This window comes from Ovis canadensis, chromosome 12, assembly GCF_042477335.2.
Source record: "Ovis canadensis isolate MfBH-ARS-UI-01 breed Bighorn chromosome 12, ARS-UI_OviCan_v2, whole genome shotgun sequence".
Lineage (NCBI taxonomy): Eukaryota > Metazoa > Chordata > Mammalia > Artiodactyla > Bovidae > Ovis > Ovis canadensis.
Genome location: NC_091256.1, coordinates 56,221,271 through 56,244,930, shown reverse-complemented (window position 1 = coordinate 56,244,930; position 23,660 = coordinate 56,221,271). Strand labels below are relative to the sequence as shown.

General features: G+C 41.7%; 2 protein-coding genes and 1 non-coding gene across 8 annotated transcripts in view; all 3 read left to right on the top strand.

Moving 5' to 3' along the window:
* CAMTA1 (calmodulin binding transcription activator 1) overlaps positions 1–11,270 on the top strand; it is a 91,714-nt gene extending 80,444 nt beyond the window's left edge. For 4 of the 6 annotated variants that reach the window (XM_069545802.1, XM_069545799.1, XM_069545798.1 and 1 more), the window contains one exon: positions 8,003–11,270. In XM_069545802.1, coding sequence (XP_069401903.1) covers positions 8,003–8,066 — 64 coding nt within the window. In that variant the 3' untranslated portion in view covers positions 8,067–11,270. The remainder of the gene's footprint in view (positions 1–8,002) is intronic. The other 2 variants (XM_069545800.1, XM_069545803.1) reach the window with 1 other exon arrangement.
* TRNAY-GUA (transfer RNA tyrosine (anticodon GUA)) lies at positions 2,832–2,903 on the top strand. The gene has a single exon. It is a non-coding gene; the product is annotated as a tRNA-Tyr (tRNA).
* Positions 11,271–12,681: 1,411 nt separating the features above from the next.
* VAMP3 (vesicle associated membrane protein 3) lies at positions 12,682–22,425 on the top strand. Its single transcript, XM_069545797.1, has 5 exons — positions 12,682–13,027; positions 15,052–15,133; positions 18,910–19,068; positions 19,776–19,827; positions 20,628–22,425. Coding segments are annotated over exons 1-5 (315 nt in total). The 5' UTR covers positions 12,682–13,025; the 3' UTR covers positions 20,648–22,425.
* The last annotated feature ends 1,235 nt before the right edge of the window (positions 22,426–23,660 follow it).

Here is a 23,660-nt window from a genome sequence, read left to right as displayed (position 1 = left end):
TTTTAAGAGTACATTTTCTAGAAGTGCTTTTCCATGCCAACCAGAGTCCCCACCTTCATTTCCTGAATGCCTGTTGCATTCTGCTGTGAGTTCCTAAAACTCCTCCTCATGCATAAAAACTTGGAATTTCATAACACCCCCATTCCTTTCAGTCTTAGGGGGCTGAAGAGAGAGGAACTCAGAAGCTTTCAGGTTCCCTCCAACATGGTTATTTTTCTCTTAACATGAATTCCCAGGTGACTCAGTGGTAAAGAACCTGCCTGCAGCGCAGGAGACTCAGGTTCAATCCCTGGGTCAGGAACATCCCCAGGAGAAGGAAATGGTGACCCACTCTAGTATTCTTGCCTGAGAAATCCCAGGGACAGAGGAGCCTGGTGAGCTACAGTCCATGGGGTCACAAAAGAGTCGGACACGACTGACTAACTAAACAGCAACTTGAAATGAGGAACAGCTCCTCTGTGTCTTGTCTAATTCCCAGTAGGATCTCGTGTCCTCTCTGTCCACGGGAGAAGTCAGGATGGCCCTCTAAGAGTCCCTGGGTTGAAGTCCCTCGGGAGGCAGGGCTTTCTCTGAGGAGGATTTATATTCCTGGAATTTATGTCAAAGAAGATAATATACTTACTAATGTATACAGTACACCATAGTTAAGACACTTAAAGTCGTATTCAGAGATAATAATTTGAAAAGTGAATGAAATTTCACAGTATAGCGTATATAAAAGGCAGTTTGACCCCAACTCCTAAATTAATGAAGGAGAAAGATATATAAACAGAAGTGATGTCAGCCATCAGAATTGGGAGCCAGTAGGCTAATTCCAGCAGCTGAGCAATCAGAAAATACCCATTCAAATTATCAGTCTTGGGGAAAGCTAAGAAAAAGCACCAAATGGTCTTCGCCGAATCTAGCTCATTTTCACTTAAGTCTTTCCTCCAGACTTCGCCCCTGATTTATCCAGTAACTTAAAATGGAGTCATCCAAATCCTAATGCTGTCAGAGGAATTTGTTTTGTCTTGGACACAATAACTATCTATTCGAGAAAGCATTAAACATAGATATTTGAGTCAACAGTTTTAATTATTATTTTCTTAGTTCATTGAGGTGTGATACAACTTCAGTAAATGGCTGAAGGATTGCTAAGCTTGAAGAAATTTTTCAGTGCACAGGCTGAAAATAATTCTGCATTCCAGTTGGATTTTGAGTGTCTCAAACAGGGTGTTATTCAGTGTTACAGCAGAAAACCAGGATGCCTCAGATGAAAAAAAAAAAAAAAGAAAAGAAAACAGCTGAATTACCTAACAGGTTTATTCTCAAGGTATTGAGACTAAAATAGAAATTGCCTTAGACAAATTTCTTCTTTCCCTGATGAGATCAGATTTCTGCAAGAGAGCCTAATAACCTGTTATAGTCCTTGCAGGTACTGTAAACAGCAGGACTCCTGGTATTGAAATAACCAATTTCTTATAAATTGCTGGCCTAGCTACCAATGTTCAGTAAAGGTGGGTGAAACCACGCAACTGGAAGGAAAAGAGCCTGATTGGAGGAAGAAGAAATAACACTTTCTGATCACACATTTTTAAACAACAGGTTTTCTATTTGACAGCTGGGTTTCCAAACACTTAACCAGATGCTGCTAGTTATCTTGGTAAGTAGCGTTGACAGCGCAGATTCTTGAGAGCAGTCGAGCCAGATATCTGCAGTGGGTCACTAGCAGGTCACACATAGACTTTGTGTGTGGTTCTCTCCACTTTTGTCCAAAGGGCAGCTCTCTAACAATGCCTGCGAGTGAGCTGTTTAATTAAGGAAAATAACAGTATCTGTCAGCAACTTGGATGTCTCACTTCACTAGTTAAACATGACGTTAGGTGAATTTCCAAGTGGCCCAGTCGGCTCAGGGAGGAGTGAGAGATGAAGGTGGGACGTGGCATCTCATTAAAATCTCCAACGTAATTCTGTCTTACTTGCCTCTTTTAGGAAATGAATCTTTTGGGAACACAGTGGTGTGTGTTACATTGCAGACAACATGCTCTGTGTTGTTCTTATTGGGCCTCTCTGTCTTTTTCATTTTGCAATCCTAATGAGGTATCCGGAAAATGGCAAGACCTCTCTTTTCCTAATCCCCCCCACGAGCTATTGCAGCTCTCAGAACCACAGGTAACTAAGCAGAAAGCCGCCTCTGGCTGCCCTGTACATTTCTGACGTCCAGCATTGCAAGAATATACCTGCCAAGATCCACTGACTCATGACACATTTCCCTGGCTGAGCATCACCAAGTAGATGTAATGAAGCCGCTTTGCCTAACGCTTTACCCATGGAGCCATTGTTTGCTATGAGTTTCTGAAGCAGGCCTACTTCATTCATCCATAAACGATCATGGGACGTCTGATGGACAGAAACCCCGTGGGCTTCTGCTGGCTTTCAGTGCTGTTGCTTTTCTTCCTCACTTCAGTGCATTACAGTGCAACGCGGTTTGGGCTGAGACTGAAGCAATATCCTACAGTGATGATTTTCAGCCTAGAATGTTTGGGGGGTAATCTCAGAGTTGTCTTTAATTTTAATAGCTGGATGGTCACAGGCCAAAGTCTTACCTTGTAATTACTGTATAAGTCCAAGCCAGTAACACGAGGACCATTTCCCAAGTTATAGGTGCAAAGTTCAGATACGTGGTCCTGGCAGCTCTCCTTAGAGTAGCAATCTCCTTGTACCTGCAGAAGCTACAGTTTCTATCTATATGGTTGTCTTCACAATCTCAAGGAAGACTGCTTTGCTTGTCTTCCATGCAAGGGAATTCAGAAGTAAGTGTAATTATCACAGGCCTTGTTTTTTGGGGGGCTTCCCTGGTGGCTCAGACGGTAAAGTGTCTGCCTGTAATGCGGGAGACCCAGGTTCGATTCCTGGGTTGGGAAGATCCCCTGGAGAAGGAAATGGCAATCCACTTCAGCACTCTTGCCTGGAAAATCCCATGGACGGAGGAGCCTGATAGGCTACAGTCCATGGGGTCACAAAGAGTTGGACACAACTGAGTGACTTGACTTTGTTGTTTTTTTTTTTTTAACATGGAGATTATTAGATTCATTTTTTCCCTCAACCTGAATGAGTCTAACACTTGTAATTCTTTAAGAGAACGCAAAACTTAGTAACCCTTAGTTGAGTTTGTGTAACATAATGTAACCAAAGGTTACTGGACATCTGTATTCTCAGTTCTATAGATGTGGTGACTTGGACATCTGTATTCTCAGTTCTGTAGACGTGGTGACTTGGACATCTGTATTCTCAGTTCTGCAGATGTGGTGACTTGGACATCTGTATTCTCAGTTCTGTAGACGTGATGACTTGGACATCTGTATTCTCAGTTTTGTAGACGTGATGACTTGAACATCTATATTCTCAGTTCTTTTTGTGATGACTTGGGCATCTGTTTTCTCAGTTCTGCAGATGGGGTGACTTGGACATCTGTATTCTCAGTTCTGTATGTGATGATTTGGGCATCTGTATTCTCGGTTCTGTAGACATGACGACTTGGGCATCTGTCTCCTCGGTTCTGTAGACGTGACGACTTGGGCATCTGTCTCCTGGGTTCTGTAGACGTGACGACTTGGGCATCTGTCTCCTGGGTTCTGTAGACGTGACGACTTGGGCATCTGTCTCCTGGGTTCTGTAGACGTGACGACTTGGGCATCTGTCTCCTCGGTTCTGTAGACGTGACGACTTGGGCATCTGTCTCCTCGGTTCTATAGACATGACGACTTGGGCATCTGTCTCCTCGGTTCTGTAGACGTGATGACTTGGGCATCTGTTTTCTCAGTTCTATAAATGTGGTGACTTCCAATGCATTCTCAGTTCTGCAGATGTGATGACTACAGTTACTGAAATTTCAAGTATATTTCCAATTTCAGAAATTCTGCTCCTACATTTGCCAAGTTTTCACACTGAAAAGACGCTCCCAATATAGGCAGGATCAATGAAACTAGCTCCATCCATTGTATTTGGTTTTGGTCTATAAAAGTGATCTTTTCCCCTCCACTGAATTTTTCAGTTGTTCTTTTATGTCATGTGACTACAAGACACAGTAGTTGTAACTGATGGATAGAAAAATAAAAGTTTTTTTATAAAATGACAAGCAGAGATCATTATTATGAAGGAAACACATACTCATTGTAGTGCATTCTGGAAATACAAATAAGCAAGGGATATCACCCAGAAATAATAATTGTTAAACTTTTATTGTACATCCTTTTCATGGTAGAAGTATTTTCAGTTAACCTGTGCCTTTTAGTTCACGTCTTGAATGAGTGAGACAAGGCAGAAAAATTTCTGTGACTATTTGAAATACTCTGATTTGAAACATCTAACTCTCAGAATTTATTAACAAAAATCCTCATATCAGAAGTTGTTCTCATTCACTTCAGTGAATATAAGTGTTTTCTGGTGTTTTGGGGAGTCAGCCTAACATTCAAACAGACTTTATCCAGTTGACATTTGATTTAAAGCAAAACAGAAAATTAGGCACCACTGTCTTACCCTAATAACCTACCCTTGAGTCACATAAATCTCCATTTATGATCTCAGTAGAGCAGACTGTAAAAGCCACTTCTAGGAGTATGTTAGCAATCAACATGCTCAGGAATTGGTAAATGATGCTAACGGTCCTCGGCTGCCCTGTTTCTTAGATGCATTCATTCCTTTCACGTTTCAGATCTGCTTCAGATCCATGTGTACGTTTTGTGTGGAGCTATTTTCCCCTCTAAAACACTGTAATAAAATCAACACATGGTTTTATAAAGGATAGCATCTTAGAATTGAGAAAAGGGAATTGTCATCGGTTTCAACATTGTACTCACCCATGCCACAGGAAATTTCTAAATGCATGTTTTCTGTACAGACTTTTGGAAAAGACAAAGAAAAGTTGGGTTTAAGCATTTATTCTTTGTTGCTGTTGCCCTGAGATAGTGTTCGAGGCATCAGAGTGGAGGAGTGAAGCCAGATAAACCTGGCTCCAAATCGCCATTCTGCCCTTTGTTAACCTTTCCTTCATACTACACGAATTCTGCTCTTTGTTAACTATTTTGTATAATTGGGCAGGCTGCTCAATTCTGCAAATCTCAGGTTCTCTATTTACAAACTGGAGAAGGTGATGAGGTTGTGAGGACTAACACACACACTAAGCTATTGGAACATGCATTATCTTCCTTTTTCGATAATTTCTCCTTTAACACCTTCCTTTTAAAAAATGCCTATGCCATTTAATTCGTTTTGATGTTTTGTATTTATAGTGCAAGCAGACTGTGAAAACTGTACCATGAAACTAAAAACTAAATTCTCCATTGGAACTCAGTACTTTGGAAAGCCTAGAAAATATATCTGGAAATAGGAATATCTCATTTTTCCTAAGTTGATAATTGTGGTCATTCTGTGTGTGGACATGCAACTCTCTTTAACTTAATGGTGTGTGAAGCCAGCACTAGTTTCATAGCACCATATTTACATAGTAATTTTAAAACCTTAGTTGACATTTTAATTAGCTCAAAAAGAAACTAGGGGAAAAAAAAAGCCGCAGAAACAAATGTGACCATTTTAACTTAAAAAAGTTTGCAGTATACCCACGTGACCAACTGATCACAGAGTTTTGGTGTGAACATCTATTATAAAACATTTCTGGTCTATAATTCATGTTCCTTTTTAGTTCATCCCAATGATGAACTTAAGATTTGTAAGGCGGGACTTCCCTGGTGGTCCAGTGACTAAGGACCTGAGCCTGACTCTGCACTTCCATTGCTAGGAACCTGGGTTCGACCCCTAGTCAGGAGCCTAGATCCCATAGGCTGGGCAGCGTGGCCAAAAAATAAAAATATAAAAATAAAAACTTGAAGACTTTACTAAAAGAAGAAAAAAAGATTTGTAAAGCCTTCCTGTTCCCACTAGAGAAATTGTGAATGGAGATCTTTGTGTTTATGCTCTCAGGTTTTGAGTTCAGAGTTCTTTAAATCCTAGAAGTCTCACCAGTGATGGAGTTTCTGTTGCACATTGGTAAATGAGTCCCGTGCTAGTGCAGAAGCCAGGTGTCGTATCTGAAGTAGCATGCACATTTTGCGGTAATTCGGCAAGGAGGTCTGCACAAGTACGGGTACATTGCATGCCCAGAAGGAAAGGTGGCATCAGTGCATGCCTTGCATTCTTCCAGCCAGAGGACTGTTAGTATAGATATTGCATGTTTAAAAATTGAGCACAGAATATGGCATGTTTCAATTGTTTAAAAGCCCATTTATTTATCAAGTATGCATGTCCAAAACTAGGGACCTATAATGATGTGCATTTTTGTACTGCAGTATGACCCAGAGTACCCCAAAATTAATAATCCATCATGTACTTAATCATAAAGTTCAAATGATACCCGGATGCAGTTGTGAATACAGCAGGGTATTCTTAGTGTACCTGTTAAGAAAGAAGGCTTTCATAGTTTCGAAGATATGCTGTTCGAGCAAACTGGGCTTGGTATATTTAGTAAATAAATCAGACAAAGAAGTACGTTTTCAAACATTATAATTCTTTCTGGTGATGATAAAATGACAAAGCTTTTTTTCTGAAAGAGAGCATCTTCTCTTTGAAGAGATCATATCAACTTGACAGAATACTCAGAAATGATTCTGCTTGGAGGTGGTAAATATAATTTTCTTCAATTGCTATTATAGCACATGTGCCATTTCATTGAATCCCAACCTCAATAGAGCCATAACTTATTACTGGTTTTTCAAAATGTTTTCTTTCCACTCGATCATTCTCTCTAGAAAGGAAACTAACAGTTGCCTTAAAATAAAATTTAAACTTACTCATATAACTTAAGATAACAGGAGAGGCCCTTCTCTTAGAGAATGAGAAAATGGTATTTGGGAATTAGTTCTGTACAGGACCATATTGGGAAAACAAATCAAATTTTTTTTCTTTTCATACTATTGAGGTAGAGTGTATGTGTCTAGAGAAACTGCCGCTTCTGTGTGGCTAAGATCCTCCTCTCACACCCATTTTTAGTAAACAAATGTTACCATGTGGCATGCAGTGCTGCGAACACTATATGACTTAACACAGCACACACTGACTTCAGAAGTTAGACTCTAAAGTCACACTTGCCTTTGACCAATCCGATAGTCAGGCAAGCTCTTAGTTATCTGACAATAAAGAGAAACACATTCTTTAGCTTAGAACCACTTTCCCAGGTCCCCATATGCATCAGGTTCATTCAAAAGCCAAGGCAAATTTTTATATTAAAAAATTTCAACTGAAAGCAGTCATCAACAAATAATTTGCTGTGAACTTTCCCTGACTCTATTTATAGCAATTTAAATTTGTTTACCACAGCACATTTGATAAACAGAACGAACTACCTTATTGGTATTGCACCCTGGTGCTGTCTATCGGCATGGGAAGAAGTGACCCAAAGATCTTTTAAAGCTACAATGTGGAATGCGAGGAAAGTAAACAATTCTGAAAATCAGAAAGACTGAACAATACCTGGGCAAAATCAGAGTTGTGCAGGGGAGCCCATCGGGTTCAAGATAGCTCAGGATCTTGAGTCTGTGAGCAAAAAGCAAGAACTTGTGCCCTAGGTATATCAAAAGCTAATGAACACATGTGTGTACAGTCTCCCTAGCTTGCATCCTGTGGAGTCACAGGGCATTCATTGGGGTCGACCAGGCTAAAAAGAGTTATTTGACCAATTAACTTTTTCTAGAAGAAGCACGTTATTGTTAGACTTGATTTAATGCTCTTAACTTTGGTTTTGCTTTGTGTTTAGAGCTGTTGATATAGAGGAGAGTTTCAGGAAGGCTGCAGTCTTCCACTTGAATATTTTCCCCAGCAATTTCACAGGAGTTTCCTTAGCCATCAGTCCTCAGAAGGGTTTTTGTCTTGGCTTTTCACTTCCTGGGGAAATGGCCACACCCTTTCCTTTATCTGGTGACAATTTCAATCTATAGTTATCACCTGGTATTTTGTTTTGTTTCTTTTCCAGAGTGAAAGAATTGAAAAAGGCCAAGGAACTTGAAGACATACAACAGCATCCCTTAGCAATGTGACACTGCTTTTCAGACTGTTTTCATTTCTGTTTTTAGCAGAGACATGCAACAACACGCACACGCACACACACACACACACACATACACACACATAATCCCTCTGCAGTTTTGGGGAGATCAGCTGCAGGATTTTAACAGGAATGTTTTGGTCATTGCATTTGCACTTTCATGGACAACTTTTAATTTGATCAGCAAGACATCTTGGAACTCAATCTTCTGTTGGATCATGGGCAAACAAGACACCACGAGGAATCGAAAGAGGCTTTCCTCCTCTTAGGAAGAAGCCGTCTTCCTTCTCACATAGGGCTGTATTCAAACATCGTGTGGAACTGTACAAATATTTATACCAAAAATATAGATAAGAAAAGGTGGGGATGCACTAGCAACGAAGAGAATGCTGTTCCTGCACCTGTCGGTTATTTCCAAGAAGCTGAATTTTTGGGATTGATTCTCAGTGGAGGGCTTAGATCATACAAATCTTTATTGGGTCCGTGTGTTCTCATTTCCTTCACTGTGTTTATTTGATCTTAATTTGTTTGTCTGTTTGCGTTTCAATCTCTACAGCACACTTAATGCAACTTTTAAAAATCTGAAGGATTTTAGTGTTTTGTGGAAGTTTGGAGAGGGGGCGGGTGCGTGGTACACGGGTAATGCATGGGAAGTGACGAGGAACAGCGTACAGAGTTTAAATTTATTTTCTTGTCCCCACCACCTCCCAAGAACCTGCAAGGAGAGTCATCATCTTATCCCTTTTCTCATGTTCAGCACTTTAATTTTTTTGCCTTACTTTCTTGTGCAATGAGAATTACTTAAAGAGTTGGTAAAGCATGTAGCTTTTTTTAGTAGCCTTGGAAACTGTAGTCATTCTAAGGAATCATGAACCTTGCCTGGACATTTGCCACCTAAAAGATCAGTGTGGTGCTGCGTTCTGGCCAGTAAATTCCATATTTTTGGCTATATCTCATCCAACCTGAGCAGTTTCTGTGTATATATAGAAGGTAGAAATGGAAAGTGAGAAAATATTTGAAAGGGATTATATTAATTGCTAAATATTTTATTCACAAAGGTCAATAACATGGCAAGATAAAATTATTTGTATAGTTTTGTCTGAATGAGCGAGAAAAAAATGTGGATGTATTGTTTGTATATATTGTATATATTAAAACAAAGAGATATGTGCATGAAATCAAGAAAAAAGAAATGAAAAAAGCAAAGCATTAGTGGCTATGGTCTGTAAAATGAAAAAAAACTTTATTTCACTATAAGAGTACTTTATTTTAAATGTTCTTTAGAAGAACATTTTGCTAAAGCATGACTAAACTGCAAAAAAAAAAAAAAAAGAGCTACTGTATTAAGACTTAGGAAAAAAAGGCAGAGTAACATTACTTAAAAAAGGATATGTTTACATTTAATTTTGGCTACCAGGAGTTTATTTTATTTTATTTAAAAGATTTTTTTTGCCAATGGTGCCAAGTAATGTGAATGCTGATATTGCTTAAGAAATTAAGTTACTTTTGCTAAACAGATAATCATTAAGATGAATCAGTATATAGCTTAACACCATCCACTCACTCCAACAAAGAACACTTAGAATGGTCAAAACATGACAAAAGAAATAGGATGAAAAATAGAAAAATATCTCACGTTTTCATATCTCCTGCTGGAAATCGGAAAATGTAATAAAAATTGCACACAAAATAACTACAAATTAAAAGGATGCAAACTGGTCTCGTAGGAATGTCATGGTATATTACTATTTCCACATAATGAGGAGCCAAAGAAATCTGATGCTTTTTAACAATTCAACTACTAATGTTAAATTGAGAGAATCAAGTTCGCACTTGCTGATGCCAGTTTAAAATTCCCAGGTTAAGTTTCAGGATCAGTTGGTGTAAAGCTGAGAGAATAGTTTTGGTGTTTTTTTTTTTTTCCCTTGGTTCTGGCTGCCAACTGTAAGTGAAAACTCAAGGCTTGTTGTGAAGCCTAAAAATATTCACAAATCAGCTTTTAAACTGGTGTCTTAGAAGGAAGGTAGATACAAAAAGATTGTGTTAACAACTGGGGTCAGTGCTCTTGGTGCCTTTTCTATAATTGTACTTGTTTTTTAATTACTTCCTTTCACTGCCAACCTCGAATTACTGTACAGTATATGTCTTACTGCTTGTGATCAGCTTTGACAACGGTGACAGCCCCACAACTAGCAGCCACCTGTACATTTGTAAACTGACCTGACTCAATTTTGTTTTTAAATGTGTGGGTTTTGTTGCAACTGTTGCAGTTCCCCCAAATACCCATTATTTTCCCACAGTTTGACCTACAGGAAGACACTGAGTAATTTACAAACACACAATTGCATTCATAAATGGGAAGAGAATGTGAAAGCCAGTTCTTTCAGAATATCCTTTAGTAATACTGAATTTAGGTATGTTTATTCCATTGTGGTACAAATAAGCGATCTTTTGACAGGAGTAATGACCTCAGTGGATTTGCTTTAATCCTCACTTTTTTTTTAATGTCTCACATGCTACATTATTAGCTGAGTAAGCTAGATAATCTGGAAGAGAAAAGACTGACATAGTTAGGAGCGTTCTTATGGAGAGGATAGAAGTAGGTTCAAAACCTACCAGTGTCATCTACCAGTACAACTGTGAATCCCAGGTGAGGTACAAATGCACTTCCACTGAAATGAAACATTTCTGACCGCTTTTTCTTGGTTGTGAATCTTAATTTTGAATATAAGATGATAGATAAGCGCAGCTTTCTTGGATAATCTGAATTCCCAAGTGCCAGGAGTAGGATCTCATTATAAAATTAATAGCTAATCTTATTCTGTCTCCTGATGATTTAATTGCTACACTTGTTACCCATTTGAAATCAGCTGTACTGTGTGAACGAAATCGAGACAATAACTCGAACCCCTCTCTGGCTGCACGGTCGCTTATGGCAGTTCCACACAGTAGTTGGCGCCCAATGGGGGGTCCCTGAGACTTGCATGTAAAACTAGTCTAGATGTCTTCTTTTTTGTAAGTTTTATTTTTGTAATTGTGCATGTAAAGCATCATTGAATCAATGGATCTGTTGAAGAACTCAGCTGCTGGAAACCATGCAAAATGTTTTGAATTGCCCTTAAAATATGGAAAATGTTTTCTGAATGCTTTATATTCTTTCTGCTGTAAATTAAAAATGAAGAAAATTTCCCCATACTATGTGTGTGTTGCTTTAACTTCACGTGATACTGAAATCCAAGGTGGTCAGCAGGTTTTAAACCTTACAAAATCATTTCAAATATTTCCTTCTATCTTGATGCAGTGTTTTGACATGGAATGCTACATAGTTTCAGATCTGTCCAGCAAAGAGAACATTTCTTAATAGAGCCACTGTTCCTAGAACATTTGCTTGTCCACTATTGGATTCAAGGAGGATCTCAAAGAGCTTTAGATTATGTGTATATTACATCTATCAATATTCACTGTCCTTGAGTTACTGATACCTTCTCAGGCACCTCTCAGCCTAAGTGCACTTACGGGAAAGATAAAAACACGGATCGAAATTCACCTTTTCAGTTAAAACCCTCTGACCTTTTAAAAATGCACCTTTCAGTTTACGACTAAGCTCAGCCTTTTCCAGAACCCTGGCATCAGTCTCCTTCCCTTTCACTGCAGAAACTCAACTCCCTGGTGGTCCCTCTTCCATCTAAACCATTCTGGAGCTGCTGTCAGACAAGTTTTGCATGATAGATCTCCCAGTTTCATGAAGCCTCAGTGATTTCTAGAGCCCACTGCATTGAAATGATATTTTCCTTTCTTGTTTATTTTCACTCTCTACTCAGTCTTATTTTCATCTATGCCCCAACCTGCACCCCCTGGTTAGTCTGTTCAAACCGTGTCCAGGTCCACTGTTTCTTTGTTCGTATGATTTGTTTCTCCCATGCCTGGAAAGTTCTCGTTAGCTACTTAACTCAATCCGAATTTCACCTCTGTGACACTCTTTCTTATTCTAATATACACTAATATTTCCTTTTTCAAATCCCAGTTAGAATTGGAAAAGACAGTTTGATGTTTTTTTTCATTTCTTATCTATTCTGCCAGTTGACCTACTGGTGTTCTGTTTGTTTAACGCTGGAGTTGCCTTTGCTGGTAGGAATGCTTTTAGTACAACTGAAATTCCTTGCACAGTAAATCACTACTCAGATTTGTGCCTCAGCCTCAACAGGAAATTCAGAAGTTGAGAACCTATTCTGTGCTTGGTGTCCCGAAATACATACAGAAAGGTAGAAAGTACAGTCCCTGATATCCAGATTTCCATGAAGAGATTATATTAATAATAAGATCTGTGCAATGACAGATATTTGTGTCACAAATGAACACACCAAAAGGAAGCCTAATCCAGTCAACGCTTGTAACAAACACTACGGAGGAACCTCCCCTCCCATTTTAACAAGTTTCTTGCAAAAATGTGGTGTCTCCAGGACCACTGCGTTAATGTGGAACTTTAAGCAGAAGCCCAAGGGCTGTCTCCGAAGCTGTCACAGTCAGAAGAATAACTCACGGGCCCAGAATAACGTAAAACGCCCACACCCTCATTTATCTCCGTGCCTTTTCACGTGCCCCAGGTCGGCACTGGCTCGGGCAGCGACAGCCAGCAGTCGCCCAGCAACCTACCGCAGCGCTCGGTTGAAGAGGGCCGCCCCCGGGGCCGCCCCCGACACACCCCGCCCCCTTCCGGCGCGACCCTCGCGGCCTCGCGCGCCCCGCCCACCCCCGTCAGCCCCTCCCGGTGACGCCATCGCCCCGGTGACGCCATCGCCCCTGCGCCGCCGGCGCCCCGCCCAGGTCCCAGGTCCCAGGTCCCAGGTGCCAGGTCCCCTGTCCCCGGCCTCCGGTCCCCGGCCTCCGGTTCCCGGCCTCCGGTTCCGCAGCGCCAGTCAGCCGATCCTGAGACTCTGCCTCCGCCGCCAAAATGTGAGTGACAGGACGCGGCGCGGAGGGCTCTCGGGCCCTTGGGCCCTCGGCTGAGACCTCGGCCCTGCTCGATTCCCGGCCGCCGCCCATCGGACGCGGGCGCTCCCAGCACGGCTGTGCGCGGGGGCTCCCAAGGCCTAGGGGTGGGCGGCGGCCCCCGGAGGTGCAGGCTGCATAAGGGCCAGGTCGGCACGGCGGCGCCGCCGGCCGCCCTAGAGGGCCCCGCGGCCGTCGGGCGGACGCGGAAGGGGTGAGGGCGGGGCGGCCGGGGTTTCCCAGAGGTAGGGAGAATTCCACCGCCAGCCCTGCTTCATCTCTGACACCCTCTCCCCGTCCCCTTTTTCTCCTCCTTGCCCCCCAAGTTCACTGTGACCGCAGCCCTCGTCCTGGAGCGCCTGCTCCCCGCCTGGTGTTGGGCTGGATTCCGGAAGTTGCAAGGGGAAGAAGGACCTCCGCCCTGGCTTGAAGCACCTGTGGTTTGAGTGGACTCAGGCGCAGAGCTGTGGGCCTTCTCCTTTTAAGCAGAAGCACTCTTGTAGTGGCCCTTGAAAACGGGAATTTCCCGTGGTAACAGTTAAGAGAACGCTAAGGGTCAGGAATCACAAGGACCCGCTGTCCCCCGCCTCAACCTGCTCGTCGCTCACCTACAGAGGAGAAAGGAATGGGTGCTTTCCCACAGTTCCTCCCGAAACTAGGGTCACCCCTCCTCTGGAGGGTTCCTGCTTCAGGCTGCTGTGCCAGCTGATCGCAGCAGTTAAAATCTAGATCAGTAGAATTATACAGAAGCTGGTCTAAACACAGGCTCCAGTGCAGCCGGTGGGGTCGACTTTCTAAACCTTACTTGAGTTTTCTGTAAAATTAGGTTAATAGTAATAGTGTCCCCCTCAAAGAGTTTTGAGGACTAAATGAGAAAATGCTTGCAGCGGATGCAGAGCACATGACCCTTTGCTGTCATCTATCAGACAGTAGACTCTGAGGGCATGGCTGGGGTCTGCTGCATTCCTAATCTTTGAAGCATGGTAGGTATAAAATAACTGTCTGTTGAATCAATGAATCAGTGGGTGTTGTAGGAAAGACACAGGGGAGAGACCTAAGACAGAGGAAAGATCTGTAGGAGAAGGCAAGGCTGTAGGCAAGACTGTATATAGGTATCTCTGAAAAATCAAAAGTATTGCCAACCAAGTCATGGAAGCAATTAGGACTTCCAAGCCAGAGTGCTCAAAAAAGATCTGTCTGGGGGGAAAGTAAAGGATTCAATGAGGATTTTAAAAGAAGGACCTTTCAAGAGAGGGAGCCTTGCTTCATCTTATCTTTGCCACTCACACTGCCCCCACTCCCTGCATCCTAGTGTTCCTGACTCTGTTTCTCTCAGTGAGTCTATTTCTCTGTACTGGAAAAAGGGTGTTCTGTAATTGTTCACCACTCTGAAGACAGTTCTTGCCATAGTGAAAAGATCAGAAGAGTACTGAGTGCATTTAAGTAGCTGTATACCTTAAAACAAGTAATAAAAAAAAAAAAAGGGAACATAGCATCCTACCTATCTTAGGATCAGGCTTCCCGGGTGGCTCAGATGATAAAGAATCTGCCTGCCATGCAGGAGACCTGGGTTTGATCCCTGGGTCAGGAAGATCCTTTGGAGGAAGAAATGGCAGCTCACTCCAGTATTCTTGTCTGGAGAATCCCATGGACTCAGGAGCCTGGTGGGCTACAGTCCATGGGGTCACTGAATGACTAACACTTTGACTTTCATGTGAGGATCAGAGGCTTCAGTGATACAAAGGAGAGCCTACTAAACCTTCACTTTAGACCTCAGTCACTTTTAACATGTGGATGAATCTTTGAAATTTTAGAGGAATTAGAAGAGATGTCTTTAGAACCTTTGTTCTTGCTGCAGAAAGGATGTTCATTTTCTGCTTTAGTTCTTAAATTTTCTAACACTGAGGGTCCTGGAAAATATCCCCATACTTAACAGAAATGTGTTTGGAATCCTAACTTACTCTTGACTGTGTCTTTACGTGTTTCAGGACTACAAATGCACCTGCAGGTTCAAGCGCTGCCGCTGGCAGTAGTAGAAGACTTCAGCAGACACAAAATCAAGTGGATGAGGTATTGCTCTGAAATGTTAAAAACCTGAATTATAAGCCAACATGAGAACACTCTAGGAATAGTTCTGTTTAGGAAAAGTGTCATAGAAGTGTGAACGTAAAGTAAATTTGGACTATCCTAACTGTAACAAAAATTTGTCCCCTACTGTTTTGGGAGCCCTTTTCTAAGCTTCTGAGAAGTCACATCCTCCTGGTTTCAGGCCTGTTTTCCTTTAACCAAATCACACACCTAAAGTACAGGCTCTTCTCCCTGAGGACATTCCTCCCAAGAATCACTTGGTGATGTATATTTTGCCACAATAAGTTAAAACATTAGAGAAGAAAAAAGAACTGCTTTATAAAATAATAAAATCTTAAGTATGAGGTCTGTAGATTGCAGAAGCCAGGATGAATCCTTCTGAACAGATTTTTCATCAGGATGCTTTTTACCAGTTACCCAGCCCAGCAAATCTCTGTCAATTGCCATCCAGTAGTGTGCAGGAGGAGGGTGCTGGCAAACTGCTCTAACTTAGCAGATCTGTGTTTGTAGAAATGTTAGGTTGGGAGGCCCTCAAAGCATCGTTTCTTCTGCCCTATACATGCAGACCTACAATGGTAGACTATTTGAGAAATTCAGGCTCGTATTTCCCTGGTGGCTCAGAGGTTAAAGCATCTGCCTGCAATGCGGGAGACCTGGGTTCGATCCCTGGGTTGGGAAGATCCCCTGGAGAAGGAAATGGCAACCCACTCCAGTATTCTTGCCTGGAGAATCCCATGGGCGGAGGAGCCTGGTGGGCTACAGTCCACGGGGTCACAAAGAGTCGGACACGACTGAGCGACTTCACTTTCACTTTCAAAAGCCATCACAGCTGAGCAAGGCTGTCTTGGTCTTTCTGCATTTAGCTATCTTAAAAAGCAGAGTCGAACTAATGTTAGATCCCATTGTTAAATCTTACGGCAGTATTTTGGTCCGATGGTTTTGTTTATGAACTAAATTCTGAATTGTTTACATTTTCATGCTAAGAAACCCATTCTAATTCCATCTTCCATGAAACTTCTATTTACTTAAAAACTCAAATTGGGTCCTTTTTTTTTACATTTTAAAAAGTTAATTTATTTTTTATTGAAGGATAATTGCTTTATGGAATTTTGCTGTTTTCTGTCAAACCTCAACATGAATTAGCCATAGGTATACACATATCCCCTCCCTCCCTTTGGTACTTTTTCTTTACCAAAGAGTTGTTTGTTTGTTTTTTTTTTTTAACTGAAGTGGAAATTTGCATAATAACCACCTTAACGTGTATAATTCAGTGGTATTTGGTGTATTCACAATGCCCTGCAGCCATTCCTTTTGCCTAGTTCCCGTTTTTTCATCACCCTTGAAGAACACCTTGTAGGCATTTAGTAATCACTTCCCATTCCCTCTTCCTCCAGAGTGGTAGCCTCTAATTGACTTTCTGTTTCTATGGTTTTGCCTATGCTGGATATATCATATAAAAGGGATAATACAATGCGCAGCCTTTGTGTCAGGCTTCTTTAACTTAGCATCATTTGTTCGACATTCCTCCTAGTTGTAACGTCCGTCAATACATCATTCCTTTTTGTAGCTGCGTAGTATTCCATTGCAGATGGATACCTCAGTTTGTTTATCCATTCATCTGTTGGTAGATTTTTGAGTTGTTTTCCCCTTCTGGCCGTTATGAATCGTGTTACTAAAAACATTTTCATGTGAGCTTCTATGTGGACATCTGTTTTCATTTCTCTTGGTTATGTATCTAAGGGCTTCCCTGGTGGCTCAGTGGTAAAGAATCTGCCTGCAATGGAGGAGATTACCTGCAGTTCAGGAGATGCAGGTTCAGTCCTTCAGTAGGGAAGATCCCCTAGAGAAGGAAATGGCAACCGACTCCAGTATTCTTGGCTGGGAAATTCATGGACGGAGGAGCCTGGCAACCTATAGTCCATGGGGTCGCAAGGGTCAATATGACTTAGTGACTAAACCACCACCACAGTAATGCTATATCTAACTTTTTGAGGAACTGTCAAGCTTTTCCACAGTGGCTACACTATTTTGCCTTTCCACTAGCCGTGTCCAAGAGTTCCCGTTTTTCCACATTATCATCAACACTTGTTATTTCCTACTCTTTTGGTTACAGCCATCCTGAACTGATCCTAATGAGTATGGATTAGTAACTCTTTGTGGTTTTAATTTGCATTTCTTAGTGACCAGAGATGCTGAATATCTTCTCATGTGGTTGTTGGCTGTTTGTATAAATTCTTTGTAGAAATGTCTGTTCAAGACCATCACCAGTTTTCTAATTGGGTAGTCTGTTTTTAATGTTGGTTGATAAAGAGTTCTTTATATATTCTGGATGTTAAATCTTTGTCAGATATATGATTTGCAAATATTTTCTGCCATTCTGTGGATTGGCTTTTCATATCCCTGATAGTCTTTTGAAGCACAGAAGACTTAATTTTTATGAAATCCAGATTATCTGTTTTTTTCTCTTGTTGCTCTTGCTTTTGGGGTCAAGTCTACAGCCAAAGCCAGAGATGTGAAGAGTTATGTTTTCTTCTAAGAGTTTTATAGTTCTCAGCTCTGTATTTGGGTCATTGATCCTTTTTGAGTTAATTTGTGCACGTGAGGTAAGGTAAGGGTCCAGCTTCATTCTTTCACAAGTGGCTATCTAAGCACCAAGTTTTGAAACTCAAAAGTGTGATTCCTCCAGTTTTGTTTTTCTTCTTCAATATTGTGTCGAGTATTCAAGGCCCCTTGGAATTCCATATGAATTTGAGGACTAGTTTTTCCATTTAGGCAAAAAAAAAGCCATTGGAATTTTGATAGATTGAGTTGAATCTATACATGTGTACATCACTAGGGGGAGTTTTGCCATCTTAACACTGTTAATTAAGTCTTTCAACCTATGAATGTGGGATGCCTTCCCATTTCATTAGGTCTAATTCCTTTCGGCAGTGTTTTGTAGTTTTCAGCGTGCAAGTCTTTGGCCTCCTTGGTTTAATTTATCCCTGGGTATTTTATTTTTTGGGGTGCTGTTGTATGGAATTGTTTTCTTAATTTCCTTTTCATTGCTAGTTATAGAAGCACACTAATTTATGGCTGTTGATCTTGTACCCTAAAACTTTACGAGTTTGTTTACTAACTCTAGTAGGGTTTTTTGGTAGATTCTTTGGGATTTTCTGTACATGGAATCATCCACAAACAGAAATTATTTTACTTCTTTTCTAATTTGAAAGGAAAGTGAAAGTTGCTTAGTCGTTTACAACTCTTTGCGACCCCATGGACTGTATAATTCTCCAGGCCAGAATACTGGGGTCGGTAGCTGTTCCCTTCTCCAGAGGATCTTCCCAACCCAGCAATTGAACCCAGGTCTCCTGCATTGCATGAAGATTCTTTACTAGCTGAGCTACCAGGGGAGTCACCAGGAAGCTTTTCTAATTTGGATGGCTTTTAATTTCTTTTTCCTACCTGGCCAGAGCTTCCAGTACAATTTTGAACCACAGTAGTGAAGGTGGGCCTCCTTGTCTTTCACCATTGAGCATGGATGTTAACTGTGGGTTTTTCCACAGATACCCTATAACATGTTAAGGAAGTTCCCTTCTATCCCAGTTTGCTGAGTGTTTTCATCGTGAAACAGTCAACTCTTTTTTCTTTTTTTTTAATGAAAGTTTGACTCAAAAGAGTAAAGAGCTGACCTGGAAAAAAAAAAATGCCTGTAAACTTCATTGAGGAGCTGCGTTTTTCTTTCCTTTCTTGTACCTGAGTGTGATCGTATTCATCAGGTGGTGGACATCATGAGAGTCAATGTGGATAAAGTGTTGGAAAGAGACCAGAAGCTCTCTGAATTGGATGACCGTGCAGATGCACTACAGGCAGGAGCCTCCCAATTTGAAACAAGTGCTGCCAAGTTGAAGAGAAAATACTGGTGGAAGAATTGCAAGGTACTTCGCTTTTAACTGGTCTTTATATCAAGTCACCATCTTGTCTCAGGGGGTAGACAAAGGCTACAAATATTGGACTTTCATGAGTCTCAGAGGTGAATCTGACTTCCCACACAGAAATTTGCATTGACTTTGAATCTAAAACTCTTGACTACATATCCTTTTTCTGCCCCCACAATTGAGAATGCTCCATGCTTTGTGGCTGACCTTCAGAAGTTTGTAGAACCAAGCAGGTCCAGAATCAGTCACAGACAGCAGCTCCTTCCAGCCCTGCGCACAGACTGACAGGAGAGGGCTGGAATAGGAAGGTCAGTTTGCACGCAGGTGCAGATGGCTCCAGGGTAAAAGCAAAGAGGTGCTGGGGAGCTGCACATGCTCCACAGAAAAGCAGGAAGCACCACAAGAGGAGCAGGGCCCAAAGCAGAGTTCACAGGGTTGCCAAAGAAGTGGGCCGTGGTCACATCCCTTGCTGGGCTGGAAGAGTGACACTTTCTGATGCCTGACACAGGCTTAATTCGTCTGTCCACAGACAGATGCCTATCTAGGGACCATAAATCATTTTAACGTGTTATACAAAAGCAGATAGGTTAGGATGGGTGGGCACCTTAATTTCTCCTTCTGAGGCTAGAATGACAGTAAATGATACTCTTCAGTTGTCACGTTAATCTCTGGGTTTGAATGTGAAGTGGACGTATGTTTGGTTACAGATGTGGGCGATAGGAATCACCGTTGTGGTCATCATCATCATTATCATTGTCGGTGAGTTCTCCTGCTCCAAACTCATTGCAGAAAGTCTTGTCTGTTCACATTTGACTCCATGTACAAGAGCTCAGAATAAAAGTTCCCTTGGAGATATTAATGTATTCCAAAGGTTTTCCTTTTCGTTAGTAAGTGTTGTAAATACTTCAGTGCTGAATCTGAGATTTTCAATATAAACATTATCCTGATCCATAAGTTTGGTCTCTGAATATACTTTCATCAGATATTTCCTTTCATGAGAAATAGTATAGCCTAGTGATGAAGAGCATGGACTACTTCTGATCCACTCTACTCTACCATCCAGCTGTGTGTCCTTCAATAAGTAATTTCATATTTTTGAACCTCAATTTCCTCATTTATAAAATGGGGACAATACTACTACTACCTACCTCATATGTTTATTATGAGGACAAAGCTGTTAATATATAAAATGTGCTTAGGATGGTGCCTGGCATATAATAATAATAGTTATATAAAGAAACATATACACCCACACTATCGTTAATACTATTATTATAACCATTACTACTACTGTAGATAGTATCGGAACAGCGCATTGCCATTAGTAGCCCAGAACACAAGAACTATTTAAAGAAACATGTCTTGGGTCCTTTTTTCAGCTTCCTCCTCTAATCTTCCACAAAATGTAGAGAAGCCACTAGTAGCAAATTGGCCAGAAATTGAATCTCTGTTCACACTTAGACTGTAGTGTTTGATGTTTATTCTGTGTTTGCACTGAAAGACTAAACAGCTATTCTCCCTGCTCCCCCCTCCTTTTTAAAATCTCCTCTGCTTATTAGTGTGGAGTATATCTTCCTGAAGAACCAGTGAAACTCCAGCCTGCTGTTCAAGAAACCTCTTCAAGACTTTTGATTTAGAACCTGCTCTATTATCAAGCTCACCTACTGTTCTATCTAAAATGATTATTTTTCTGTTAGTGACTGTAAAGTTTGTTTCCTAGGAGATGTGCCTTTGTTTTGTAATATGCACTCCAAACTAGAAGCGTGGTCAGCCCAGCCTCCGTTTTGCACAGTGCCTTTTCAGATTTACAAATGGGCTGATGCAGAGGACTTGTTCAGTTGCAGAGTGTTATAACCTAGCAGTAATGTTGTCTGGTTAGTTGCCATTGACTGCAGTTAAGGAAATCTGTTCCAAGTTAACTGTCCTCATCATATGACATTACCCTCATTTTAAACCTCTGGGTAATCAGATTCCAATTTGTGCCTTCCAGAAAGAACACTACTGCCTAACACAAATCTGTGACAATAACAGGCTGTGCCTTATTTTGCTCTTTTTCTGATTCCCTATAGCAGAACTCTCTACTGTTTATAGACACTACTGACTCTTGCTGTATTTTAAAATAAGATACTGGTAGAGTTTTTGCTCTTACATTAGATATGAAGATGTTTACTTTCTTGTTACTGTTATATATCACTTGCTAAAAATATTGTTTTAATCAGAAATAATAATCTCTTTAAAACATTTTTATAGAACTATGGCTGTGACCAAAGTTTCTATCTTGCCAAAAAGTTAAATCCCAGTCAGACGTCAAGTTTGTTCCTGCCAGATAAATTCAGAAAAGTGACCAGTGGAACTCAAGGTGCCCTTCAGAATTAAACTTGTAATGTTGTGTGTGAAACTCTGACATCCTGGCAGGCCTTTCTTGCCCTTGAAAGGCTATAGGTCTTGCAACTGCCCTTCCAATCTAGCATTTTTCCTGAGGTTTAGAGAGGATTTGAGCTTGATGCTGACCATCTCCTACCTGTGGGCAGCGTTTTACTCAGCAGTTTGCAGATCATCAGCTGTAAGCTCCAGTATGTTTCTAATAATACGTGAGCAGCAATCTTGTAGCCTTCACGTGAGACCGTCTGCAGATGGGTCATTTTCTGGTCCAGTCCCCATAGACAACAGCTTCTTGCAGTTTGTTTCCAATTGTGATCCATATTCCACTCCCTAAATCTGTCTTGTAAATTTCACTTTCTACTAGGCATTGGTCAGGGTAGATGACCCTCTTCCCAGGGGACAGCTAACAAGAGACACTTTCTTTGACATCACAGACTTTCTGCATGAGACGCTGCTTTGGGCAGAGGTGTTGTCAGCTGAGACTTTCGTTGTGTACGTGAGACTTTGGACACCAGGGTGTGTGGCTTAAGGTCAAGAAGTCAGGTAGGAATGAAAACAGGCGAGGAGGCACTGAGGGGAAAGAAGTCTTAGCACCCTGGGGCTCACCGTGACCAGAATGTTCACAAAGTCTCGTTCACATGCTACTTGGTGACGTATAAAGCAACAGCAGTTAAGGTGCATCAGGACCTGGGTTCCACCTCTTTAACATCTGTTCCCCTGACGTCAGTGCAATGGTATGAAGTTGAAGACATGCCTTGCGGTGTGCCCTGCTGGGAGAAGGGGACAGCAGTCAGTGTCTGGACAGTGCCCACCCTCGTCTCAGGTCTCTGCCAGGTCTGACTCTGCAGCTTTGGTGCTTGGTCCCGTGTAACCCACTGGCTGCTGCGTTAACCCAGGAATACCCAACCTGTATCTGTGTGTTTAGCTGGGAACTCACCCACTATAATGAGCTGAATAAAGTGTTTATAAACAGAACTCTAGTGCCTGTGTCCCTGATAGAGGAGTAGCGCGTTGTCCAAGTCCTGAAACGGCATTCCCTACTGCTCACCCCTCTCCCTTACAGACCCTGACTCCCCTTCCTCGTTGCCTGAGGACCCTGATTTCCTCACACCCAACTCCCTGTATAAAAAAGTGCTCTTCAGCCAAGGAGATGTTGGGGAACTGGCTTCCTTATGGTCACTGAAACACTCAGGATTTGGCTTTTGAGTTTCTTAAATAGATGGTCTTTTGGAAATGAGTTGTGCAGAGCCGGCCAGCATGTGGTGGATCAGACAGCTGCCCACGTGGGACGTGGGGAAGTTGACCCAGGTGGGGAATGGACATCTCCAGACCGTGTCTCTTGTTTTCATTCAGCATATCTCTTTCCCCTTGAATATACTTCCACACTTATTCTACAACCCCTATAGAACAATGTAATATGGGTGGAAGGAGACTTACGTTTACAATGAAATGCCAGTTTTCAGTAGAATCTGATGAAAAAGAGGTTGACTTCTTTCCATTGCCTCAGGTAAATGGTGACTGCTTTTCTTGTCTGACAAGCAGTCATGTCCCTGGAAAAGCACTGAGAATTCTGCCTTTTGTTCAGGACCTTGAGAGAATGAAATACATGTGAACCCTTGGTATCATTTTTAAGATTTTAAAGGAAAATCTACCATAAACGGGCTCCTTTTTCACTGCTTATCCCTTAAATGTCAGGGTTCCTTAGGGTGAGTCCTCAACCAACTTCTCTTTTCATTCTACTTAACCACCTGCCCCCAGGCAATCTCTCTGCTCTTGTCATTAATCTGCTGATGATTCCTGGCCTCTTGGATACAAGCCTCTCAAACTCAGTGTTCACCAGACAAGGAAACCCCTCCTTCCTCACGCTCTTCCTGTCATTAATTGTTGCAGAGAAGGGCCCCATCACCCACCCAGGGATCACTCCAGACATATCTGCTGAACTTGCTGGTATTTTTGGTCACCATCTGTTATCACTCAATATGCTGGAAGTGTACTGTGTAACAGACACCCCCAAAATCGCAATGGCTTCAAGTTTTTTCCTCGCTTGTGCTTTGTGTCTGATGCCAGTCAGCAGGAAGGCGCTATCATCAGCTCCTGCAGACAGGGTGGGGAACTTCCTGTAAACATTCATTTTAGTTTATCACTGCAGAAGGAAGGAACCGTCTGGAGTTGTGCACTGGCTCTCAAAGCCCCATCTGGATATGGAGCCA